Source organism: Pelodiscus sinensis, chromosome 8, assembly GCF_052426305.1.
Source record: "Pelodiscus sinensis isolate ZL-2025 chromosome 8, ASM5242630v1, whole genome shotgun sequence".
NCBI lineage: Eukaryota > Metazoa > Chordata > Testudines > Trionychidae > Pelodiscus > Pelodiscus sinensis.
Window position 1 is genome coordinate 29,611,966 of NC_143059.1, and position 22,936 is coordinate 29,634,901.

General features: G+C 46.3%; 1 protein-coding gene across 2 annotated transcripts in view; it reads right to left on the bottom strand.

Annotated features, from left to right (window-relative positions):
* The window catches only part of CDH23 (cadherin related 23), a 573,109-nt gene that overhangs the window by 502,721 nt on the left and 47,452 nt on the right, over positions 1–22,936 (bottom strand). For both annotated transcript variants that reach the window (XM_075934954.2, XM_075934956.2), the window contains exon 3: positions 14,500–14,577. In XM_075934954.2, coding sequence (XP_075791069.2) covers positions 14,500–14,577 — 78 coding nt within the window. The remainder of the gene's footprint in view (positions 1–14,499; positions 14,578–22,936) is intronic.

The following is a 22,936-nucleotide window of genomic DNA, read 5'->3' on the forward strand; positions in this document are numbered from 1 at the left end:
GGGAGAATCACCAGCCCTCCAAGTCCAGCTTAATTGTCCAATTCCCTGAGCTTTAGGACGCTCAGTCATACAAACAATCCCTCCTCACCATCTCTATTCACAGGTGTAATTGTACTCCATGGCACTCAGAGGAGAACATGGTGGCTCTACAGCTTGCTTTTCTTTCTCTTTGTGTGTGTGTACCTTGTACCTATATTATAGAAGGGGGAGAGCAGAATTCCATCCCCCATATCATCATCTAGAACTGCTTGCTTTCCTCATGGCTGAAAGTGGTGTAAACTGCACCAGTACAAATCACAGCTTTACTGATCTACAGTTGGAGCTTGCTCTGGTGCATCTATACCAGTCGTTGGCCACCAATTACTGCTATTAGAACAAAATTGCCAGTGCCAGCTGACAGTGCTTTAACCACCTTGTCATCTATACCAGCTGTGGATAAGGTTGGAAAAGACAGCAGAAATAGTCTACCTTAGGGCTCTCACAATTGTCAGCTCTGGTGTAACTCATTTGCAATGCAACTGGGGTAAGTGCCAACATATTCAGGAACTGTCTGCATGACTCATTTTAACCATATAACAACTGGGTCCTCTGATTTCTTCTAATTTCTGGGTCCTCTGATGTGGGCATTTAGCCTAATGGAGGTCATGTCCTTTGATGTACATGGTAGACATGTGGTGCACGCTATATTATGTAGATCTCATCTTACAAACAAGCATATTTTCTACAGCTTCTTAATTGTGCTTCAGCTTCATCAAGTTTTTGCAAATTCAGAATCATTTTGTGAAATGTTGCTAAACATTTCTTCATAACAAACCACAACCTGCCCTTCCTAACAAGCACCAAAGAAGTAGTGCAAAGAGCAAAGATTGGCTGGTCCACAAATAGGTGTTCTTGGTGTGCACCATGCCCACAAATACACAAGGTAACAAGAACTGCAGCCAACATAGAAGTTCAGCTTGTCTCAACAATGAGTTTACAACAGCTTGGCAACCATCCTCTGTGCTTCATTTAATTCACACCTGGTTAGTACCCAATTAGTATCTCATTAACAGTATGCCTGCAGCACTTTCTTGACACTGTGGCTTTTAGCCCTTTTCACACTCTTATTAAGCACCATTAGCAATATTCACACACACATACACTCCTTATAATACTATGTAGTATGGTCCCAGTACTGGGACAATCAGAGCACTGTCAATTCCCTTCCACGTCAATGGAAGTAGGAGGCATCCCATGGCAGGATTCAGCCCAATTATGCAGTTACTACTGTACAATTACAGTACTGCACAATTATAAAATAGTTTCGGTTCCAACAAGTACCTTCCTTTACTAAACACCTCAGCTGTTCCAAAGAATTCTACCCAGTTCAGCTTGTGGGGTACTTTGCCCAGGCCCCTAGATGCATCCATTGTTCATATTAAAATTAGGGATCCAAAATCCCAGTTAATTGGTTAAACAGTTAAACATAGTGATACCATTATATTCAACCATTTAAAAGGAGGTGGGAGCAGAGGTGCTCCCGCAGGACTGGAGTGGCCCCCAGCCACTGGGATCAAGCTAGAGCAGCCCCCGCCGCAGTGACTCCCAGCTTCACCACAGGAAGGGGCTGCTGCTGCAGCTCCTGGCCCCACTGCAGGCAGGAACTGCTGCAGCTGCCCTTGATGGCAGCGTCACGCAGGGGACCTAGTGGGGCTGGAGCAGCCCTCCACCCACAGCCAGGCTGCAAGCAGGGGTATGTTCCTGGGTACCGGTTAACGGTTACCCAGTATGTATCACCCTATAAGGGCGATGCTTATTTGGTAACCATTTAAGCCATTACCCATTAACATCCCTAATTCAAATCCACTCACTGGCACAGTTCTCATAGCTCTTACAGTCTCACACCTTGAAAGAGTCCACACAATAGAGAGGGAGGGCACCAGCTTGGGGCAAGGCAGAACAGGCGGGGCCAGGACTTAACCTCCCCAATCCAGAGGTTCACTTACTGCCTGTGGACTCAAGACCTTTGTCCAGATGTCCAACATCCAGTACTGTAGCACGCAAGGACTTGGAACAAGAACCCAGGGCTGTAGAGTTAGGATGGCTGAAGCCCTGCAATGCCATACAGAGGCACTGCCATGGAGCATTATGCAAAGGAAATGCCATCCAAGAGACCCCTGACTAATACCCTGTGGCCCTCTGATAAGCCAAGCACCCAAGTTAACCCCAAGGGTTGCCCCAGGAAGTTGTCTAGGTACCCACACAGACTTCATCCTGCTGTCACACTCAGAGCCTGCTTCACCTTCTGATCTCCACTCTTGGACCCCAGCCTGCTTATATGATCTGGTTCTTCCTATTCCTACAGCTCCTGCCCAGCTACCACCATATCCTGCCCAGCTGTAACCACTAAGCAAGACCACCTGTGATCTGTCATTCTATGAAAGCTGGGCCAGTAATGTTCAAGAGCCCATGAATTGGTAGCAATCCAGAATGCCCAAAGTCCTACAGAGACCTGGGCCTTCACAACAAACCAGTAAACTACAGGTACTTAGCCAGTGAACTCAGAGAGGTCCGTAACTCACCATCCATCCATATGTGGAGAAAGATTCTGAACCATACACCAGAAAGCTATCACAGCTTTCGGTCATTCCAGAAAGCCAGCAGTGCTGAACAGGTCTCCACCGTAAGGCTGGTGCCTTGGCATCTTCCCAGCAAGCAAGAGGTGCTGAGCCAGAGAGTGCACAGAGGCTGGGCCTTTGCATAAATCCAGCAAGCTAGTGTATCTGTTCCAGTGACCAAGCAGAGACTCTTACCTGGACACAAGCCCAGCACTCAACTGTTGAGCCAATAACTTTGCAGCGACTTCTGAACAGGGCACAGAGATCTGAGCTTTGATGTGTGACACTAAAGGTATTGAGCCAATATCTCATCATGAATGCAGTAAGCTAGAACATCAGCCATGTTTACTCTCTCTGCCCAAAAATATATGCTGAACTTATATGTAGCTAGAAGGAGCCTTTTGCTGGAGAACAAATGGGGAGTTTTGTGTGTCTACCTGTCTGAAATGAAGTAGGTGTGCTACGCTCCTGGGCAAAGCTCCCAGTCCCAGACTGGTTTCTCATCCAGAACCAAACACAGCTGAAGAGATAGTCCCAGAAAGAACAACAAAAGTACCATACCCCTTCCATGCTGAAGTTATGAATGGACAGTCAGACCTCACAGTGAAACACCGGAGTACTCATTGATATTTGCCACTATTACATCAGTTTCAATCTCCTGTTTTACAGCTCTGGTTTGAGTAGGCCCTCCCAACCTGTGAATGGAGCATGTAAAACTAGAGTACCCAAAACGTAGTTCTGCTTGGCCATCCCTCCTGTCCTCTTCCCTGATATCAAACCTTGTAGTTACCCACACACAATATACTTTCATTCTTACATTGAGAATGGAATAGTCGGTCCTAAGGTGTGTTGTTGGAGTCCATTCTGACAACATAATCAGTTATTACTACTTGGAGAGAGCATTATTCCGAATTACATTTAAGTGCAGCAGCTAAGATGAAGGGAACTCAGAACCAGACTCACTTAAAGTATATTTCTTTCCTGAGTTACATCTGCTGGGTATTTGCAAGGCTCCAAAGCATGCAACTTTTCCAGAAACTTGTGCAAAGGTAACACAGCTAATTACAAGGTTGCTGTTCTGAAATTTGTTAGGCAATCTCAGTTTTCACTTCATTGTCCCACCTCCTGTAATCCATCTCACAGGGCAATTAGAGAGTTCATGACTTGCATCTTTCTCTCCCCCCCCCTTCTATTTATTTCAAATTTTCTTATCCCCTAGTCATAACTCCAGTCATCTGAAGAAGTGAGCTGTGCCCACAAAACCTCATGATATAATCTACATGTTTTGTTAGTCTATAAAGTGCTACCAGACCATTTGCTTGCTGATTTTCAGTGATAACATTGTAATCATGTAAAGACATCATGCCACAACAGCCTGTGATGATATTCTAGGATGATATGAAAACACACATTTCATATAATCAGGCTACAGCATCATGCAATTATTTTGTCCCACAAATGTCACACCAGGATGGGATGTTCCCCATTTCTTATAGTAAAGAAATGTTCAGGGGCTGCACATTTTGTTTTTGATCACATGGTATAGGAGAAATAGCAGGCAAAAACGGCCAAATCCTAATCCCAGTATAAAGTTGATTCCCTTTGTAGTTCTGATCAAGACATTTAAAGGCTAGAATTATTTTTTTTGGGGGGGGGGGGGGGAGAGAACAGGGCCCAGGGAGGTTAAAGGCACTTAAAGATGCAAATAGTTACTGAAAAGGCTTTCAAAAATATCTATATGGGGCTTTAAGCACCTAAATACCTTTAATTTGGCCTGACCTCTTAGCCTTATCTCTCCCCCCCCCCCCCTTCCCGTCTATAAAATGGTAATATTATTATCTAGTTCTTTTGAGGATTAGTCAAATGTTTCTGAAGTTGTTTTAAGAGTAAAGGCAATTGCCAACTATTGTTTCTGTAACTGTGGATACCTAGAACATAACAAACTCCATTTCACTTAGAGGCAGATGCAAACACAGCAGCACCTCTGACTCAGTCTTCCCTAATCTCATGCTGAACCATACACCTTATCAGATACAGTTGCACAAATATTTGTCCTGCATCCTCCTCCTCATCAAACTGTCTCACCCATACATGCAAAGTCAGGGGCCTTGTCCTTCATTAGCTACTGACTTTGCATTAAAGAGTACAAAACAGTTAATAGGCAATTCTGGTTTTCTACAACTTGCCTCCCACCAGCTACAAAGCAATGAGACCTGGATTAAACATCTGAGTCCAGGTTCATGCCCTATAGTTTTGTCTTCGTTGCTCCCCATCACAGTGATTGGGGGCCCAAGTGTCTGCAATCCGTCTCTCCCACCTAGTTCATAGCTTCTGTATGTGCAATGGCTGAAGTTGCATGTTTCAAAACAGACCCTCCTCACTCTCTTCTACCATGAGCCACTTTTTTTGCACGTAAAGAGTCTCTGCAATGGCTCTGGGTTGGCAGCCCTGTGGCTGGGTGATTCTCCCCTCCTCTCCTTTCTTTAAACCAACCTCTTGTGTCATGCACATCATAAAGTACCTAATATTCCTTTACTTCACTCATTTCTCTATTGTCCTTCAATTTCTTCTCTGCTGCCTAGCAAATTCAATTGCTTTTGTATTCTTCATACAGTGTATTTGTATTTTATATTCCCCCTCCAATTCTCTCCCTCCCCAATTCTGCAGTGTGTGTGTGTTTCATTACTAGCTGGGTGAAATAACTGACAAGGGGGATCACTCCACCTGAAAATTGCTCTCCCTGGACTTAAATGAAACAGATGGGCATTGATGGTGTTTTCAGATAAATTAATCAGCCTGGACTGGCGGCAGTGCCAGGAGCTCCATAGGCCCAATCTAGCCTAATGAATTCCAAGCGCTCTGTCTTAATAGCTCCTGACAAGACTAATTTACTCTTGTAAGTGATTAGAGAGGGAATGATCTCTTTAATTGTTGCTTAAGACTCTTTTAGGTATCACGTGAGGGAAGAGGAGACTGTCAATTTCTAGCCAGGTAGGTGAGAATGCAGGGAGGCTTTTTTGGGAGAGAAAAAGTTAACAGAAAAAGGAATGTTGCCGATATTTTGAAACTTTCTTCCTCCCTCCATCTAGGGTATACCAAGTTGGGTGCAGTTTGGAGGGGTTTTCTCCTGTCTGTGGATGACTGACTTCTTTGGCCTCATGACAGTGGATACCTTTTGAATCAAATGAACATCTATGGCCAGGTCTACACTAGACCTGGCAGGTTGGATCAAGGTACACAACTCCAGCTACGTAAAATACGGAGCTGCAGTCAGCTTACCTTAAGCTGAACTTGGTGTCATTTTCACGGAGGGAGGCCAACAGGAGAAAACACTCCTGTCTATCTTCCCTTAGACTTAGGGTATGTCTACACTACAGAATTGTGTCGGAAAAACAGCCGTTTTTCCGACAAAACTTGAACATCCACACTGCAATTGCAAAAGAGCTCTTTCGCAAAAAGATGTGTGTGGATGGGGAAGAGGGAGTTCTTTCAGAAGAAGAGGAAAGAGGAAAAAGCACAGGTGCCCTGGTGGCCATTCCATGCATAGCAATCATAGCTTACACGCAAGAGAGCATCCATTCAGTCTGGACACTCTCTTTCAAAACAGCAGATCGCTTTTTCGATGCACTTTTGCAGTGTGGACTCTCTCTTTCAGAAGTTTTTTCGGAAGATCTCTTCTGAAAAAAGCTTCTTCCAAAATAGTCTAGACGTAGCCTCTCTCCTGAACTGCTAGGAGTACCAGCGCCAACCACAGCCACCCTCAGCATTCGATTTAGTGGGACCCACTAAATTGAACACCAAAAGATCCATCTTCAGCACGACAAGTAAAAATGTGGCCCTAGAAAGTATCCACTCCAAGCTGCATTTTGCAGTTCAGTTTCTGTTGAATGAGTGCAGCTATTGGAATGATTACTATATTCTTCAGTAAGTCTTCATCAGCACCATTCTTATGTGAGTGTCAAAATGTCAAAGGGTGAAATCCCTCACATAGTAATTGTATGTCCAGCAGTGACACATCAATGCAGGAGAAGGGGATACTGACCTGCTAGTATGCCCTTTGCATGTGACCTTAAAGCACAGTCCCTTGTGCCCACAGTGCTGGTAGAATTTAAAGATAGGTTGGCAATATGAAGTGAGCAGCACCAATAACCATGATCAGAATTCCCTCAGGAAATATGGCTTCCAGCGTCCAAGATGGTATGCTGACTCTTGCCCAGGAGTGGGCAAAGGGGCCTCTGAGGGCCAGATCCAGCCTGCCAAGCAGGTGGATCCAACCCGTAAAGGCCCTGCTGCTCCCCCACCCCCAAGCCAATTAGGGCCTGGGGGTGGGGGAGCACACGAAGTTTCCTCCCGCCTTACAAGTAGCATGGAGCACTTGGAAGCACCGTGTGCTGCGAGCAGGGCGGGGCACAGCAGGGAAGGCTTCAGGTGCTCTCCCGCCCCGAGGCATTAATTGCCTGCGGGCGGGGGAGCACGCAAAGTCTCCTCCTGCCCTGCGAGCAGCACGTAGCACTTTGAAGTGCCGCATGCTGCTCGCAGGGAGGTGGGGAGAGCAGAGGATGTTTCACAGGCTCCCCCGCCCCCAGGCCAGAGGGTTTTGCACGCTCCCCTACTCCAGCTCTTCAGAGTGCCACATTCTCCTCCCAGGGCGGGAGGAGGCCTTCTGTGCTCCCCCGCCCCCAGACCCTGATGGGCCTGAGGGTGAGGGAGTGTGCCATGCCTCTTCCAGGGCATGGGTGCCTAGTGGGAAGGGGGGACACAGTTAACCATCATTTGATCCTGCTCCTGTTAGCCTCTGTTCGCCTGAAAATGGGTAAGGACACCATTCCTATCCATCCTGGCTAATAGCCATTGATGGATCTAACCTCCATGAATTTATCTAGCTCTTTTTAGAATCCTGTTAAAGTCCTAGTCTTCACAACATCCTCTGGCAAGAAGTTCCAGTGGTTAGCTATGTGAAGAAAAACTTCCTTTTGTTTGTTTTAAACCTACTACCTCTTAATTTTGTTTCAGTACAGGTACAAAACAACAGATCATATTAAAAGGGAGTTTATTTTCTTGTTTCTTTTATACAATCTTCATCATTTTCAAAGATTGTGAAAGGTAGTGCCCATTAAAATCTGTTTTAAGATATGAAGAAGTTTGAGATTTACAGCAAACCAAGAATCAGAGACCCAGTTCTGTTCTATTGCACTACATTACAAACCACTGAGAGGTACTGTTACTGATGCTACCCCTCATACCTAGGGTCCATATTCCACCATGGTACTGACTCGATCAGCAGGAGCAGGAGGCTATTCTGTTTTTCAGGTAGACTACAACACCTCCTACATGTTTGTCTGGACAATCACCAAGATACAACTGGTGCTAAAATCCATAGCTGTAATTCCCTAAAAGTTACCTGACCATCTTTACTTGGGTCCTGCCAGTCAGTCCTCTGTGAATTTGGGGAAGGATCAGTTGTCTCCAAATGGCGGGGACATGAAGGAACTCTGTGAGGAGGCATGCAACAGGGCCAAGGCCAGACCTCCAAGGGCCAAGAATGAAGCACCATGCTTCCAGCCCTCCTCTGTCCTTCAGGTGCAGGCCAGACCCCATGGAGGGTGTCACAGCTGAACTCCCCAACCTGGCACTTAAGAGTGTAGATAATAGGGGCTGGCTAAATAAAATAACACAAAACCCGTCAGATCCTGTCTCTGTAGTACCCAGAGACAAAAAAGTTTTCCTGATTTCAGTTTCCCCTGAAATCTGTTGATACTGCCACCACCACATGTATAAACTTCCTTTTCCAGGGAAGAAATCACTTGGAATCTCTTCCTTGAGGGCAAAACCCCCAACCTCCTTTCCCAAAGGAGTTGGAAAAAAACAAAACACTGTCGCAGAGAACAATGAACCTGTGCTCTCTCTCTAGTAACATGTCTGCAGCCAGGCATATAAGTTTAAGGACACAAAAGATCAAACAGTACCAGTTATCAGAACAAAAAAAAAAAAAAAAAAAACACACCCCACTTTTCTTATTAAAACAAGACTCGTTGCAGGAATAGCAAATGGCTTGGTTTTAAAAAGCCATGAATTGAAACAAAGCTCAGGGATTCCCCCTGGGATTAATTCTTGGTTACAGGAGAGAAAAGGAGAACAATTAACCAGCTCAGACATAATTTTCCAAACCCCAAACAATAAACCTTATCAACTACCTAAACTTTTTCCTAGTCACACATGCTGATGAACCCAAGAGATCTGTTTTGAGAGAGTTCATTTCTTCTCTACTACTGAAGAAGATCCCCTATGTCTCTCTCAAGAAAGAATACTGTTGCTCCCCCATTTGAAATTCTTTAGCTGCATTTCACTAGCTAAAAGTACTTGAAAGTAGGAATAAGAGATCCTCTGGAAAAGGGCTTTATTCCGGAGGATCGCGCCAGTCTAGACGCTTTTTTTCCGGCTTTTCCCCAAGCCGGAAAAAAAGCGGCGGACATGTTTATTTAAATCTGCGGGGGGATATTTAAATCCCCCGCTGATTTCCCTATGCTGACTTTCCTGATTTGCATCCCTTTTCCGGAATTTGTGGCCAGTCTAGATGTAGCCATTATGTTAATGGAAAGGGAGGATGAACTGAAAATGTTTGCATCTCACTGCCTTAGAGAGCTTCTCAAGGAAGGGATCACAAGCCATTGGACTTTCTAGGATATATTCCAAGAGGAGGGCTGTGCCACTTCATTGTCCTGGAGAATTTCTATGAAGTGCACCACCACAGGCTGCATGCAAGACTCAATTTGAGGGGCCTATCATAGATTCACAGGAGTTGTGCTATGTCCCATCTTGTTAATAGTCTCTTGGAGCAACCCCTTTAGTGTGGCAGACCTTCAAGGGGTCCCACTCCTTCCTTCAGCATAGACCAGACACCCTCACCACCTTGCAGATGAGCATCTAGGTGTAAGCAGGAGAATGGTCCCGCTATTGTGGGGAACTTTCCTGGCTTCTATACTACCCCGGTGAAACAGACCAGCGAAAGCATCTGAATCCCCACTCCCACTTCTTTTACCCAAAGGCTTCCATGACCCTGAGGGCTCCCCTTCTACACTCCCGTGGAGCAAAGTCCTCGAAATCCCAACAAGGCTGGGCACAGGTTTTCTGGGGCTTAATCCCCAACCTTGTGGTTACTTAGGGCAGGGGCTAGTGTGTCCCCACTCCGGGGTGTTCTCTTCACACTGGATGCTTTCTTGACCCACAGATTGTTACATACAGTTCAAAGCGAATACAATTTATTAAACAGCAACTGATTAAAAAGAAAAGAATAAGGAAAAACTGAGAAAGGTTAAGAGAACACATAGCCCCGCTCCATAGCACGCGACATCACAAACAGCAGTTTGCAGAGTGTAAGGACAGTTCACAGTCTGTTCCATATAGGTCCCAGGCCTCTCTTTCAGGCCCTGGCTGTGCTGCAGGGGGGCTGCAGGTTGGACACGCTTGCTATGGTAGTGACCGCACAACTTCAGGCTCTAGGTGGCAGGACTCCTCTCCCAGTTGGAGTTACAATCTCTCTCAAAGTCTGGCCTGCATCTTGGTGGTGACATCTCCCTCTTTTCCCAGAGCTTCTTTTCCCCCCTTTGCTGGTCCCAGCTGCTCACCACATCCAGCTCCAGACCTTGCTGCTTTGCCAGCCTCCAGCTTCTTGTGTTGCTTCTCTGACCCCTTTGGCTCTGGTCACTGCAGGTCTGCTCCTCAGCACAGCTTGCACTCCTTGGACTGCATGTGTATGGCTCTGTCGCTGCAGGTCTGCCTGTCAGGACAGCCTGGACCCCTTGCTACTACTCATAGCTCTCTCCCCCTTTGACTCAGACCCAGAAAATTCCAGCTTACATGGAGGACAGAACCTGGCCTCCTAATTCCCACATTGGCCTGTTCAACCTGTCAATCAGGCTGAGCTGGAGTGTTGGCCTCTTCCCATTGTCCCTGGGGTCTGTCAGTCTCAGGGCCCTGATTTCTCATGGGCCCTTCCCCTTTTGGTTCTGGGAGCTGGCCAATCAAAAACTCCCACTGAGTTTTAGTAAAGGGCTAACTGTCCCCTTACATTGGCTCCAGCACTCCTGTTTCATGTTGTGAGTTCTGCTCAACTAGCCCAGATGAAATAGACTCTTGAAAGAGACTTGTACACTGTTCCATGACTAATGCATCTCAGCAGGTAGTTACAGTGACACGCAAGCAGTGTTTTCAAAACAGAGTACGATTTATTAGACAGCTGGCACACAGCACTGGAAGTTCTTAGGTTAGCACAGAGAAATCAAGGTTACAACATTGTCCATCCTGGACAAACCCGCACAAACTACCAGCCAGGCTGTAGTGCATCATGTCTGTCTGTCTGTCTGTCTCATTCCTTTGCAGCCAGCTTCCTCCAGGAGCCAACTCCTGATTCCCTGCCTGCCATGACTCAGTCTTGTTCTCAAGCTGGGGTCTGCTCAGTTTCACTGCTAAGATCTGCGAAACAAAACTCCTTTCTTTTGCTCAGTGGGTCTCATGGTGTCATTGTTTCATCCATGAGGCTTTTCCTTTGTCTTTTGGGGATTCTATATTGATATGTAATAGAGATGTAGCCGTGTTAGTCTGGTGCAGCTGAAACAAAAAACAGGACTATGTAGCACTTTAAAGACTAACAAGATGGTTTATTAGGTGATGAGCTTTCATGGGCCAGATCCACTTCCTCAGATTAAATTGTGGAAGAAAATAGGCATGACCATATATACCAAAGGGATACAATACAAGAAAAGTGAACACACATAAAAAGGACAAATCAAATTTCAGAACAGAGGGGAGATGGGGGGGAGGGGAAGATGGGGGCTAATTATCTTACCCATTACAGATAGCTTCCCCAATTATCACCTCTAATATCATTAGCTCACAGACATTTACCTTTCCCCCGCTCAACTCCCCTCTATTCTGAAATTTGATTTGTCCTTTTTATATGTGTTCACGTTTTTTTTTTTAATTGTATCCCTTTGGTATATGCCTATTTTCTTCCACAATTTGATCTGAGGAAGTGGGTCTGACTCACGAAAGCTCATCATCTAATAAACCATCTTGTTAGTCTTTAAAGTGCTACATAGTCCTGCCTTTTGTTTCTGCATTGATATGGGTCGCTTTTGGCATATTCCAGACAGCTCCTTAATGACCCAAGTCACTGCAGCCAAGATGTAAAATGACACCTCACCTCATGTCCTGCTTTGCCCCAAGAGTAAATATTACACATTTGATTGTACAAAGCACAGAGGGAAACAAATACACAAGGGTCATAAAAATATAACAGCATATTCCCACTTCAGGATAGGTCCTCAGAACAATTAAATATGGAACAGAGGTCCCTCCCAGAGCTGGATGGGCAGACCTGACTCTGGTAACCTGTGCTATTTAGTCTCTTCAGAGAAGCACCCTTAACTGGGGTCCCAGATAAACTGTGAAAATCCTGCTGATGTTTCAGAAGCTGCTAGGTTCCTGCTGCATGGATCTGCAATGTTTATGTTTGGGGGCAGGGGGAAAGAGGCAGGTGAAGGAAGTCAGTGTAAATGGGGCCTTGATAAGATCACAGCTATTAGCCTGCAGATGGAGGCCCAGACCCACACAACACACTGGTCAATCAATTCCTTCAGCATTAAAAGCCAGTCACCAGCCCTGATTGAAGAGCACAAGTTTAATGGACTGAGAGACTGGAAAGAGGCTGAGAAAGGCCCGATCAATTTCTACATTTACTAAAACTGATCACTAGCAAAACAAATAAATAAAATAAAAAGCCACATCTGTCAATCAAAAATTGCCATTTTTCTCCAAAGGCACTATACAAAAAAAATCCCTTTTCTACCCAAACCGCCTGCTCTTTGGCAACTGACTCTGGCTGCGCATGTGTGCGCAGGTCTGGGAAGGGGGAAGTTACCACTGTCCAACAAGAGCCTCTCTCTGAGAATTTAAACTTGTAAACCTCCCTGAGCTAACTAATCTGTGTCACTCTCCCACCTCAAATTCTTGTAACTGCTTCTGTGAAAGTTTTTCGGACTTGTTTACCTATTCCAGCGGGAAGTAGGAAAGAGGAGGGAAATAGGCAACATGTTACAAGAAGCCAAGGGAAAGTGTTTGCTTATTACCGCACCACCTAGAAGCCTCTCTCATGTCTCATACACCTTGGTTTTTCTAGGCTATCTATAGAAAGCCAGCCAACATTAAAAAGGGACTGAGGAAATCTGAGAGAACACATGCAGTTTGTATATTACACAATATTATTTTAGTATAAAGTGCAACCAGGCTACAATCGTATCCATGTGTAACTCTTCCTCCACAGGTACCTCTCGGAGCAGTTCCAGTTCTGAGCTACAATTTTATTTAAGTCTCTACTTCCATCCGCTAATGCATTTAGAGAACTCCCACTGGCACCCAGACCCTGATTCTCTGTTGCCTTGCACCTTGTGTGGCCACTGAAACTGGTGCAAAGTGGGTGTCAGGCACTACCGTTCTGGTCTGGTAACAGTTTACACGTTGTGCTGGGGTGAGTGACAAAAAATGTTGCTGGGCAATGGAGAACTGGGCCCTGAAGAGAGCTCTACTGAGGCTTGATCTTTCAAAGTGCTGTGCTACTCTGAGCTCTCCCTGGGTGATGCTGCACTGAGAGTGGAGGGCATGCAGCACTCTCTCAAGACTAGCTCCTTGCTCTGGAGATGTCAGGGCAGAAAGACATCTCCCACCTGCCTTGTTTGCATATAAAGCCGATCTGGCTTCTCTACAGGAGAAAAGGCACCTAAGCGCTGATGCAGGATGCACCATTCAGTCTGACTGATATCTTAAAATAATCAAACGTCACACACTTCCCAAGGGAATGCTGCCTATTGTCTTCTTTAAAAAATAAGTTCCTTTCTCCCAGCTGGCCTGGATCTTTTTCCCAGTTATGCTATTTCATACTCACTTCCTAGTCAGGGTTGCCAGTTGCTGAAAATTATTTTTATGGGCAGCATAGAAAAAAGTTACAGAAAACAGACACATTCTCGCATAATATAAAGGTTTCAAAAGGACAAAAAAGTGAACAGTATTCAGTGTTTTTACACATATGTCACAACACTCCTGTCTCTCAGCTGAACTGACAGTGATGGCACCTAGGAAACTGTAGCCCAGCCAGCAAACCAAGCCAGGCAGCAGGCAGTTGGATAGGGGAAGGGGGGAAGCCTACAACACAGGCAGCTGGACCTACAACATGTTGGCCAGGCATGCAGATACAATCCTATTCCAATCACAGTCCCCATGGCCCAAACCATCCCCTCTCCAGACTCTCTTCCCACCCTGAGAGAAGATGTCTAGGAACCACTCACCAAGCTGAGACGGGGCCGCCACCAGAGGCCACCCCACTGTAACTTACTGATAGGAAACCTATGGAAGGATGCTACACCCAGCCCTTTGTATCCTTTCCCCAACCCCTTCCCCAGCACAGAGAGCCAGGCAGAGGTGTGTGCTGCACATACACCCACGAAAGGCTGCTGCTGTGCTGACACTAGGGATGCCAAAGAAGCTGGAAGTGGAAAAGAGCAGCCCCCGCTAGCCAGCAGCAAGTCAGAGGATTCCCCTCTCTGCCCCGCCTCAGGAATTGAAGATTTCCTGAAGCTGCCCCGCGACACAGAACTCATTGCAGGATCTCAGGGGACGTATTCCTCAGCTCCACTACAAAGCTCGGGGGTTTTATTGATATCTAAATGCTTTTATGGGCAGGTCCAGTTTTAGCCCTTTTTTACAATTCTCCGTGAATGTATGGACAGGGGGCAACCCTGTTCATAGTCCATGTGATGGGAGCCTGCTAGCCACTCTGTGCTCCTCACACACCCTAACAGGCTTGGAACACAATGCAATCCGTTCATGAACACAAGTGAGGCTCACTTACCCACAGGGGTATCCTCATTGATCAGCAGGTAGGTATCAAAGAAATAGTTGATGAAGTACGGCAGCCGATTGCTCAGACCTGAAAGGATGAAGGAGAAAAATAAGGTTTTTAAATGTATTTTTATCCTATTTCATTTGATTGGTAGGAGATTATTCCAAGCACTCCTATGCCATAAACAGCTGGCAGTACCCTGGGGCCAGCCCTAACTCTCTGCAGGGCCAGCAGCAAGACACTCAGTCTTCCTGTGCCTTAAAATCTATGCAGCTTGAGGGACCCACCTGGTCCCATTCCTCATCCAACTGCCTGTGATAGCAAATAGGGTCACACTGTATGCAGCGTAACTATAGCCATGCTGGTCTCAGGACAGTAGACACACGAGGTGAGCGAAGCGATCTCTTGTATTGGACCAACACCTGTTGGTGAAAGACGAATTTATGCAGCGCTCTTCACCATGTCTGGGAAAGATACCCTCAAAGTCTCAGCTAAATTCAAGGGGGAGCAGATTGTTTAGCATTGGTAATTAGCACATATTAGAAGGGATGGTTCATGGAGGAGTGCCCCATTAATACTTCTGCAGTCATAGGACACAAATCACTCTATATCTGACCTATCGGTCTCCATTCTCAAAAGAAATCTGCATAATGCTTTCAAAAGATGAGCCAAGGAATGTACATGTATTGCTCTGTTAGACACGAAAAATCACAGGGTAAGCAGACACATTGGATTTATGCCCCATGACTGAAGATGCATTAATGGAGCACTCTACCTGTGTAAGCTCAACCAACAGCAAATGGTCCAATAAAATATTACCTCCCCCACCATCTCTCTCTAGGGTTGCATTCCTGAGAAACAAATGGGGCCAGTTTTCATAGCTCGATCACCAGTGGAGCTGACAGCCACCACTGGCCCTGGGGCAAGGGGGGGAGAGGCGGGGGGCGCTGTGTGCCCCTAGGAAGGGCAAGGCCTCACACAGAAGGTGTGGGATCAGGGGCAAGTGGCACTCAGCACCACCTGGAGCACGACACTGCTCCCCCAGCCCTCAGAGCCCATGGAGCACCCGGCACAGCATTCTGGCACTCCAGCAGTGGTCCAAAGTGACCTGGGGCTCCGGCTGCTGCTGGTGCACAGCAACAGCAGCAGCTGGGAGTCCCGGGCCCCTTAGAATACCTGGGCCCTAGGGTAATTGCCCTCCCTCCCCCATCAACGGGCCTGTCCATCACTGGCTGACTCAGAAGCTGCTGAACTAAGTGGGAAGCTTCATTGTACACAGTGGGTGTTCTGATATTCCAGTGGGGGAGAACTGCATAGATACTTGAGCCCGGCCTACACCTAAAAACTTCTGTAGAGCTAGCTACATTGCTCAAGGCTGTGTGATGCAACTGGGTAGATCTAACTCCTACTGTAGAGTTTAATGGAAGAATTCCTTAGATTTAGTTGCCACCTCTTGAAGAGGACTGTGGATTTACTAACCCTTCCATTGGCTGTAGTGGAGCTCCTACAGCCATGTCACTGCAGATGTAGTATTTGTAGTGAAGATATGGCCCCCAGAAAACATGCAATGGAAATCAGGGACATGAAACAGGCCAGTAATCTTTTGCCCAGTTGTGTCTCTCCCCTGCCCCAGGAGCTCAGACAAGAATACAGAGGAGATAAAGCACTAAAGTGCCCAGAACAAAAAAAAGAGGGAAGAGTATCCTAGCAGCCCAGATCTGTCTCTGCGCTGCTGCTGGCTCACAGCAGATTGATTTAAGAGAGGCATGGATACAGGGATTCGGAATGCAGCCCGCAACCAGTGCCTTTTTTCATTATACTCTGTAGGGTGATGGTAGTGGGAGCAGCAGCTCAGGGATGGGAGACAGCAATAATTGTTTTAGTGCATGATTAATTTCTCGCATTGTTCCCATGGCTGAGAGCCTTTTGCCTTGTCAGCCTTAATTCTGCCAAAGAGTCACTACCACATTCCTTATAATTGCCTCCTTTTGCCTTTAATAACCAGGCTCAGTTATTTCAACTCCCTGTTTACTTAGTGAGAGTGAGGCTGGAGACGCGTTCTCCTGTCCCCAGAACTGCAGCAATTGCCACCCCATGGGCTGAAGCTCATTAGTTCTGAGACAGTTCAGGCCAGACCACGTGGACCAAGAGTGCAGCCTGAGCTTTGGGAAAAGGTAACTATTGTGGCTCTCTCATGAGAGCAAGGGCAGAGATGGGATACAAGTTGGCAGGAGACACACACAGCAGGTTTCCAAAAGGACCTATGGTTGACAGTACTGCATTTGACAGATGGAGTTCCCTTGGATTTCCAGCCAGGGCTGAAATAGCCAGTACACTCACACATTAGGAGATACAGTTTAACTGCCAGACAACAAACATTATTGAACAAGGGAAGTGGAGATTTTAATTGGCCTGTCAGAAGTGTTTTGCATCTGAATTCTATGGGTTCCAGTTTCTGGCTCACCTGGAAAGCAGGAGTGAGTGACTGCAGGAGTCAGGTTCCGAATACAATGTCCTGCTGCCGCTGGGAATACGAGTGGTCTGACCCAAAAACCAATTATCCGATCAGTTGGGATCAACTCAGCCAGTCCAGATCATTGCCTCAATCATTAGCCTAGTTGTATTAGAAAAGCCAAGGGAATGCCCCAGATGCCAGCTGGGGGGAGGGTGAGCACAGCCCAGGAGTGACACTGAAGAGGTCTGGGATCAATTTTCTGGCTGCGCACAGATCACCTGAATGATCTCATACCCACCACTCTCTCTATGCCTGAGCTCCCCATCTTTAAAACTGGGAACACTCTCCATTCTGCCACTCTCTATTTATTCTGCAAGCTCTTTGGCAGAAAAAAACTGAAAAGGACATGCTGGAAGATTAGCTATAGTGCCTTTGAATTTCCTGCACTGTCCTTGGCTTTGTGGATGAGCCCAGTCAAGTCTATGCTGAAGTATGATTGTGTGAAGTAGGTGACTGCTAACATCAGGTGTTCACAAACCATGAGTCAGGCACCCCAAAACCATGAGGTTTTTTTTTTTTTGTAAATAATGCATTTAAAGATGCTTTATTTGCTTTCTGGTGTTTGAGCCTTTTGGGGTCATAGGTTCAGGCTCTTCTCCTTAACTGCCAAGACCATGGGACTCTGTTCCGGGCACAAGGATTATTAGGCAGAGATGGGATCCATCTAACCAAGAGAGGAAAGAGCATCTTTGCGGGCAGACTTGCAAATCTAGTGAGGAGGGCTTTAAACTAGGTTTGTTGGGGGACGGTGACCAAAGCCCTGAGGTAAGTGAGGAAGTCAGACACCAGGAAGAATCACACGGAGGAGTTAGCAACAAAGGAGGACCCCTGATTCAGATGGAGAAGGTAGGGCGATCAGCTGGCTATCTAAGGTGTTTGTACACAAATGCGAGAAGCTTGGGAAACAAACAAGAAGAATTAGAAGCCCTGGACCAGTCGAAGAACTATGATGAGATTGGAATAACGGAGACTTGGTGGAATGACTCACACGACTGGAACACTGTCATGGAAGTGTATAAACTGTTTAGGAAGAACAGGCAGAGGAGAAAAAAGGAGGAGCAGCATTGTATGTAAGAGAACAGTATGAGCTCCAGTATTTAGAGGGAGAAAAGACTGTTGAGAGTATGTAGCCAGACACAAAAACCCCATCTTGTTTTTCCACGAGCCCCATCTTGTTCCCCCCCCTCCCCCAGAAAGCAAGAGAAAGGCAGTCAGCCTTTGATGCCCTGGGAACACAGGTTTGCTGCCTGTCCCTGACTCTACCATAAACAGAAACCAGACAGTAAATGGGCTAGCTGACGACCCGGGGCCTCCCGTCGCCCTGATGGCTAGTACCAGTAATTGACACGCCTGCACTGTCCCAGGAGAGGAATCTTCGCCCATCACATACCAGAGGTGCCCATTGTCTGCATTTTCCCAGGTGTAAATTATGCTTTGCACCCTTCGTGGGAAACTTGGCATTCAAAGCCATTTTTCCTAATTGGCCACTTGAGCCCAGGAAGAAGCCTAAATGACCCAAGGGGTATAAAAGAGGTTCAGCAGCCCACCCCATTTGAGCTCCAATCATCTATACCTGCTGGCAGGTATTGATTGTCTCCCGAGGTCTGTGGGACGCCCAACCTCGCCCTACTTCTTCCCGAGGGATTGAGAGAAAGACGCTGGCCACGCCAAGTCTGGAACGCAGGGGTGAGAATATATACCTGCTATGTGTATTTTGCATGCATTTAATAAGAGCTCAGAGAACCAAAAGGGTTTCATGGTACCTGTAAGTGACTTCTTAGTGTAATTTCTGTCCTGTCCTTTGTAGTGTTTGTGTTATCTGTAACACAGTAGTAGCATTTAACAACTAAGTTTACCCTGTAACAATAAATAGTAACTGTTTAAGCTTTAACCTGACTCCTTCAGTTGCTGTAACAGAACCAAGCACAATTTAAAAGAACTTCAGCCGGTCATAAGGGACTCACTGCCCTGACCGTCGGCTGACAGAGTATCATTAAGTTTTGAGATGGAAGCAACAGGGGTGATGTTGTGGTTGGTGTCTGCTATAGACCATCAGACCAGGTAGACGAGGCTTTCTTTGGACAATTGAGAGAAGCTTCCAGATCTCAGGCCCTGGTTCTCATGGGCGACTTTAATCACTTTGACATCTGTTGAGAGACCAATACAGCAGTACACAGACAATCCAGGAAGTTCTTGGAGAATGTTGGGGATAACGTTTTGGTACAACTGCTAAAGGAACCGACCAGGGGACATGCACAGCTTGAACTGCTGCTCACAAACAGGGAGGAACTAGTAGGGGAAGTAGAGGTGGGTAACAACCTGGGAAGCAGTGATCCTGAATCCCACCATCTCATGATCCTGACCAAAGGAAGAAAGGAGAGTAGCAAAATACACACCCTGGACTTCAGAAAAGCAGATTTTGACTCCCTCAGATAACTGATGGGCAGGATTCCCTGGGATGTTTACATGAAGGGGAAAGAAGTCCAGGAGAGCTGGCAGTATTTTAAAGAAGTCTTATTAAAGGCACAGGAAGAAACCATCTCGATGCGCAGCAAGAAAAGCAAATATGGTAGGTGACCAGATTGGCTTACTGGAGACGTCTTTGGTGAGCTTAAACACTAAAAGGAAGATTACAAGAAGTGGAAACTTGGGCAGATGACTAGGGAGGAGTATAAATATATTGCTCAAGAATGCAGTGGACTTACCAGGAAGGCAAAAGTGCAATTGGAATTGCAGCTGGCAAGGGATGTGAAAGATAACAAGAAAGGTTTCTATAGGCATGTTAGCAATAAGAGGGTGATCAGAGAGGATGTGGGACCCTTACCGTATGAGGGAGGTAACCTAGTGACAGATGATGTGGAAAAAGCTGAAGAACTGAATGCTTTCTTTGCCTCTGTCTTCACAGACAAGGTCAGCTCCCAGACTGATGCACTAGGCAATGCAGTATGGGAAGGAGGTGGACAGCCCTTGGTGGGGAAAGAACAAGTTCGGAACTATTTAGAAAAGCTAAACATACATAAATCCATGGGCCCAAATTTAATGCATCCGAGGGTACTGAGGGAGTTGGCAAATGTCGTTGCAGAGCCTTCGGCCATTGTCTTTGAAAACTCATGAGACAACTCTGGGAGAGATCCCGGATGATGGGAAAAAGGCAAATGTAGTGCCCATCTTTAAAAAAGGGAAGAAAGACAATCCAGGGAACTACAGACCAGTCAGCCTCACCTCAGTCCCCGGAAAAATCGTGGAGGGGATCCTCAAGGAAACCATTTTGAAGCACTTGGAAGAGGGAAAAGTGATTAGGAATAGTCAACATGGATTCATGAAGGGCAAGTCGTGACTGACCAATCTGATTAGCTTCTATGAGGTAACTGGTTCTGTGGATATGGGAAAGTCAGTGGATGTGATATACCTCGACTTTAGCAAAGCTTTTGATACCGTCTCCCACAATATTCTTGGCAGCAAATTAATGGAATATGGATTGAATAAATGGATTGAAGATGGATAGAAAGCTGGCTAGACTGTTGGGCCCAACGGGTAGTGATCAACGGCTCGATGTCAGGATGGTGGTCGGTTTCTAGCGGAGTGCCCCAAGGATTTGTTCTTGGGCCAGTTTTGTTCAACATCTTTATTAATGACATTGATGAGGGGATGGATTGCAGCCTCTGCAATTTAGCAGATGACATTAAGGTGGGGGAGAGGTAGATATGCTGGAGGGCAGGGATAGGGTCCACTGTGAGCTGGACAGATTAGAGGATTGGGCCAAAAGAAATCTGATGAGGTTCAACAAAGAGAAGCGTAGAGTCCTCCACTTGGGATGGAAAAATCCCAAACATTGTTACAGGCTGGGGTCTGAATGGCTAAGTAGCAGTTCTGCAGAAAAGGATTTGGGGATTACAGTGGATGAGAAGCTGGATATGAGTCAACAGTGTGCCCCTGTAGCCAAGAAGGCTAATGGCATATTAGGGTGCATTAGGAGGAGTATTGCCAGCAGATCCAGAGATGTCATTATTCCCCTTTATTTGGCTCTGGAGTAGCGTGTCCAATTCTGGGCCCCCCACTATAGAAAGGATGTGGATGCATTGGAGAGGGTCCAGCAGAGGGCCACCAAAATGATTAGGGGGCTGGAGCGCATGACCTATGAGGAGAGACTGAGGGATTTGGGTTTGTTTAATCTGCAGAAGAGAAGAGTGAGGGGGATTTGATAGCAGCCTTCAACTTCCCGAAGGGAGGTTCCAAAGAGGACAGAGAAAGACTCATTCTTACAGCAGAAACCTCCAGTCTCTAAGCTTGCTGAACACACAAGAAGAAAGGTGAGCTGGGTGCTTAGATCCCTTATATATCTGCATGCCTCTGAACTGGCAGAGGAGGCATGGCTTCCATTTCCCACAGCCCACTCCAACTCCTTGTCTCATCTCTCAATGACTGATTGGTTCCAGAGACACTCTACATCTTACAGATCTCTTGCAACAAACAATAGCTGCTCAGTCAGCCATCACAGTTGGTGGGCACTGAACATGGGACCAACAGCATCATCTCCCCTCCAAAACAAAAACATGACCCATCATGGAGCTCTTCCACTGAGAGCTCCTTTAGCTCTGAGTAGAGTCACTAGGGCCAGCCACCAGAAGAAGGAAGGATCCTCATTGCACTGCTCCCACATGCTCCCAAAATACCAGTGAAACCAGCCTCTTTGAAGACTGGATTCAAATTCATGGTGGCCGCAAAGTGAAGGGGCAGAGATCTCGTAGATTCTGGAACTAGGGGTAGTGTCACATCACTTGGGTTAAAGTGGTTTCCAAGTATAGAGGGCTTACAGTTTGGTTCAATGGCTCTCAACACCCCACTATACACATTGTTCCAGCACCCCAGAGATCTGGATTATAAGCTAGAACTAGGCCCATCAGAAGTTCTACTTTTGGATGTACACTTTCTGAAGTGACAAAATTCACCTCTTGAAATACAACAATGAAAGCAAACTAAGGAGCATCAAGCATACAGGAATGGAGTCAGGAAACCTACATACTCATCTTGGCTCCCACAGCCACCTCCTGTGTTCTCTACCCTCCCCCTTAAAGTAGGGATAATGCTTTTCCCATGGCTACCTCAAACAAGCACAGGGAGGGTTACACAATCGGTATTTGTGAAATGCCTTGAGGGCTCCGATGCTAAGCACTTGGAAAAATTACAACTCACACAGACAAAATGATTCATTCTATGCTAATTACTTTTCCGGAGGGTTAGAAGTCAGCACACATTGATTGATGTTCCAGGGTGGGAGCTTAAGAGGGGGAAAGATAAGAGAGCCAGACAAAATTCACAAGTCCAAAAAGACCTTCTCTGTGGCATGCAATTTTTTAAAATTGTAGTTTAAAGTACTTGCCGATAATCAGCCACTGAAGTCTTTGCACGCCCTGCTGGGCAGCAGCTTTCTGAGATCACCTGCTACATACAAAGCAGACCTCTGAGTAACAGGCATTTCATTTTAAGCCCCTAGTGGGCAGTTTTTTCTGCAGGCTGAATGGCCTTGGCTTTGTAGAGGAGATTTGTCTTGATTCACGTGATGGCCTTATTTATATTATACAGTATATTAGAAATAATGGTAACTGCTCCTAAAACAGCTGTATTAGGATGTTTGATGTGTTATAGCTGTCAGATCACAGAACATACGTGAGCCAGCTATGGTGCTTGGATACAGATACAGCTAGGTCAGGAGCAAGAAGGTGGGGTCCTGAAAGAGGACATCTCCCGTCTTCTGTCCTTCCCAGTACAAAGAGTGGGTTACATCTCTGACATGATGGTTGTCACCAAGAAGATGGCCTGTTAAAATTCACATGAGAAGGAAAACGAAGTGCTGAGGGGGTGAAAGATCTTTGGAATACACACAACTGTAGGTCAAAGATAAAGGACCTGAAGAACAGGAGTCATTTGGAA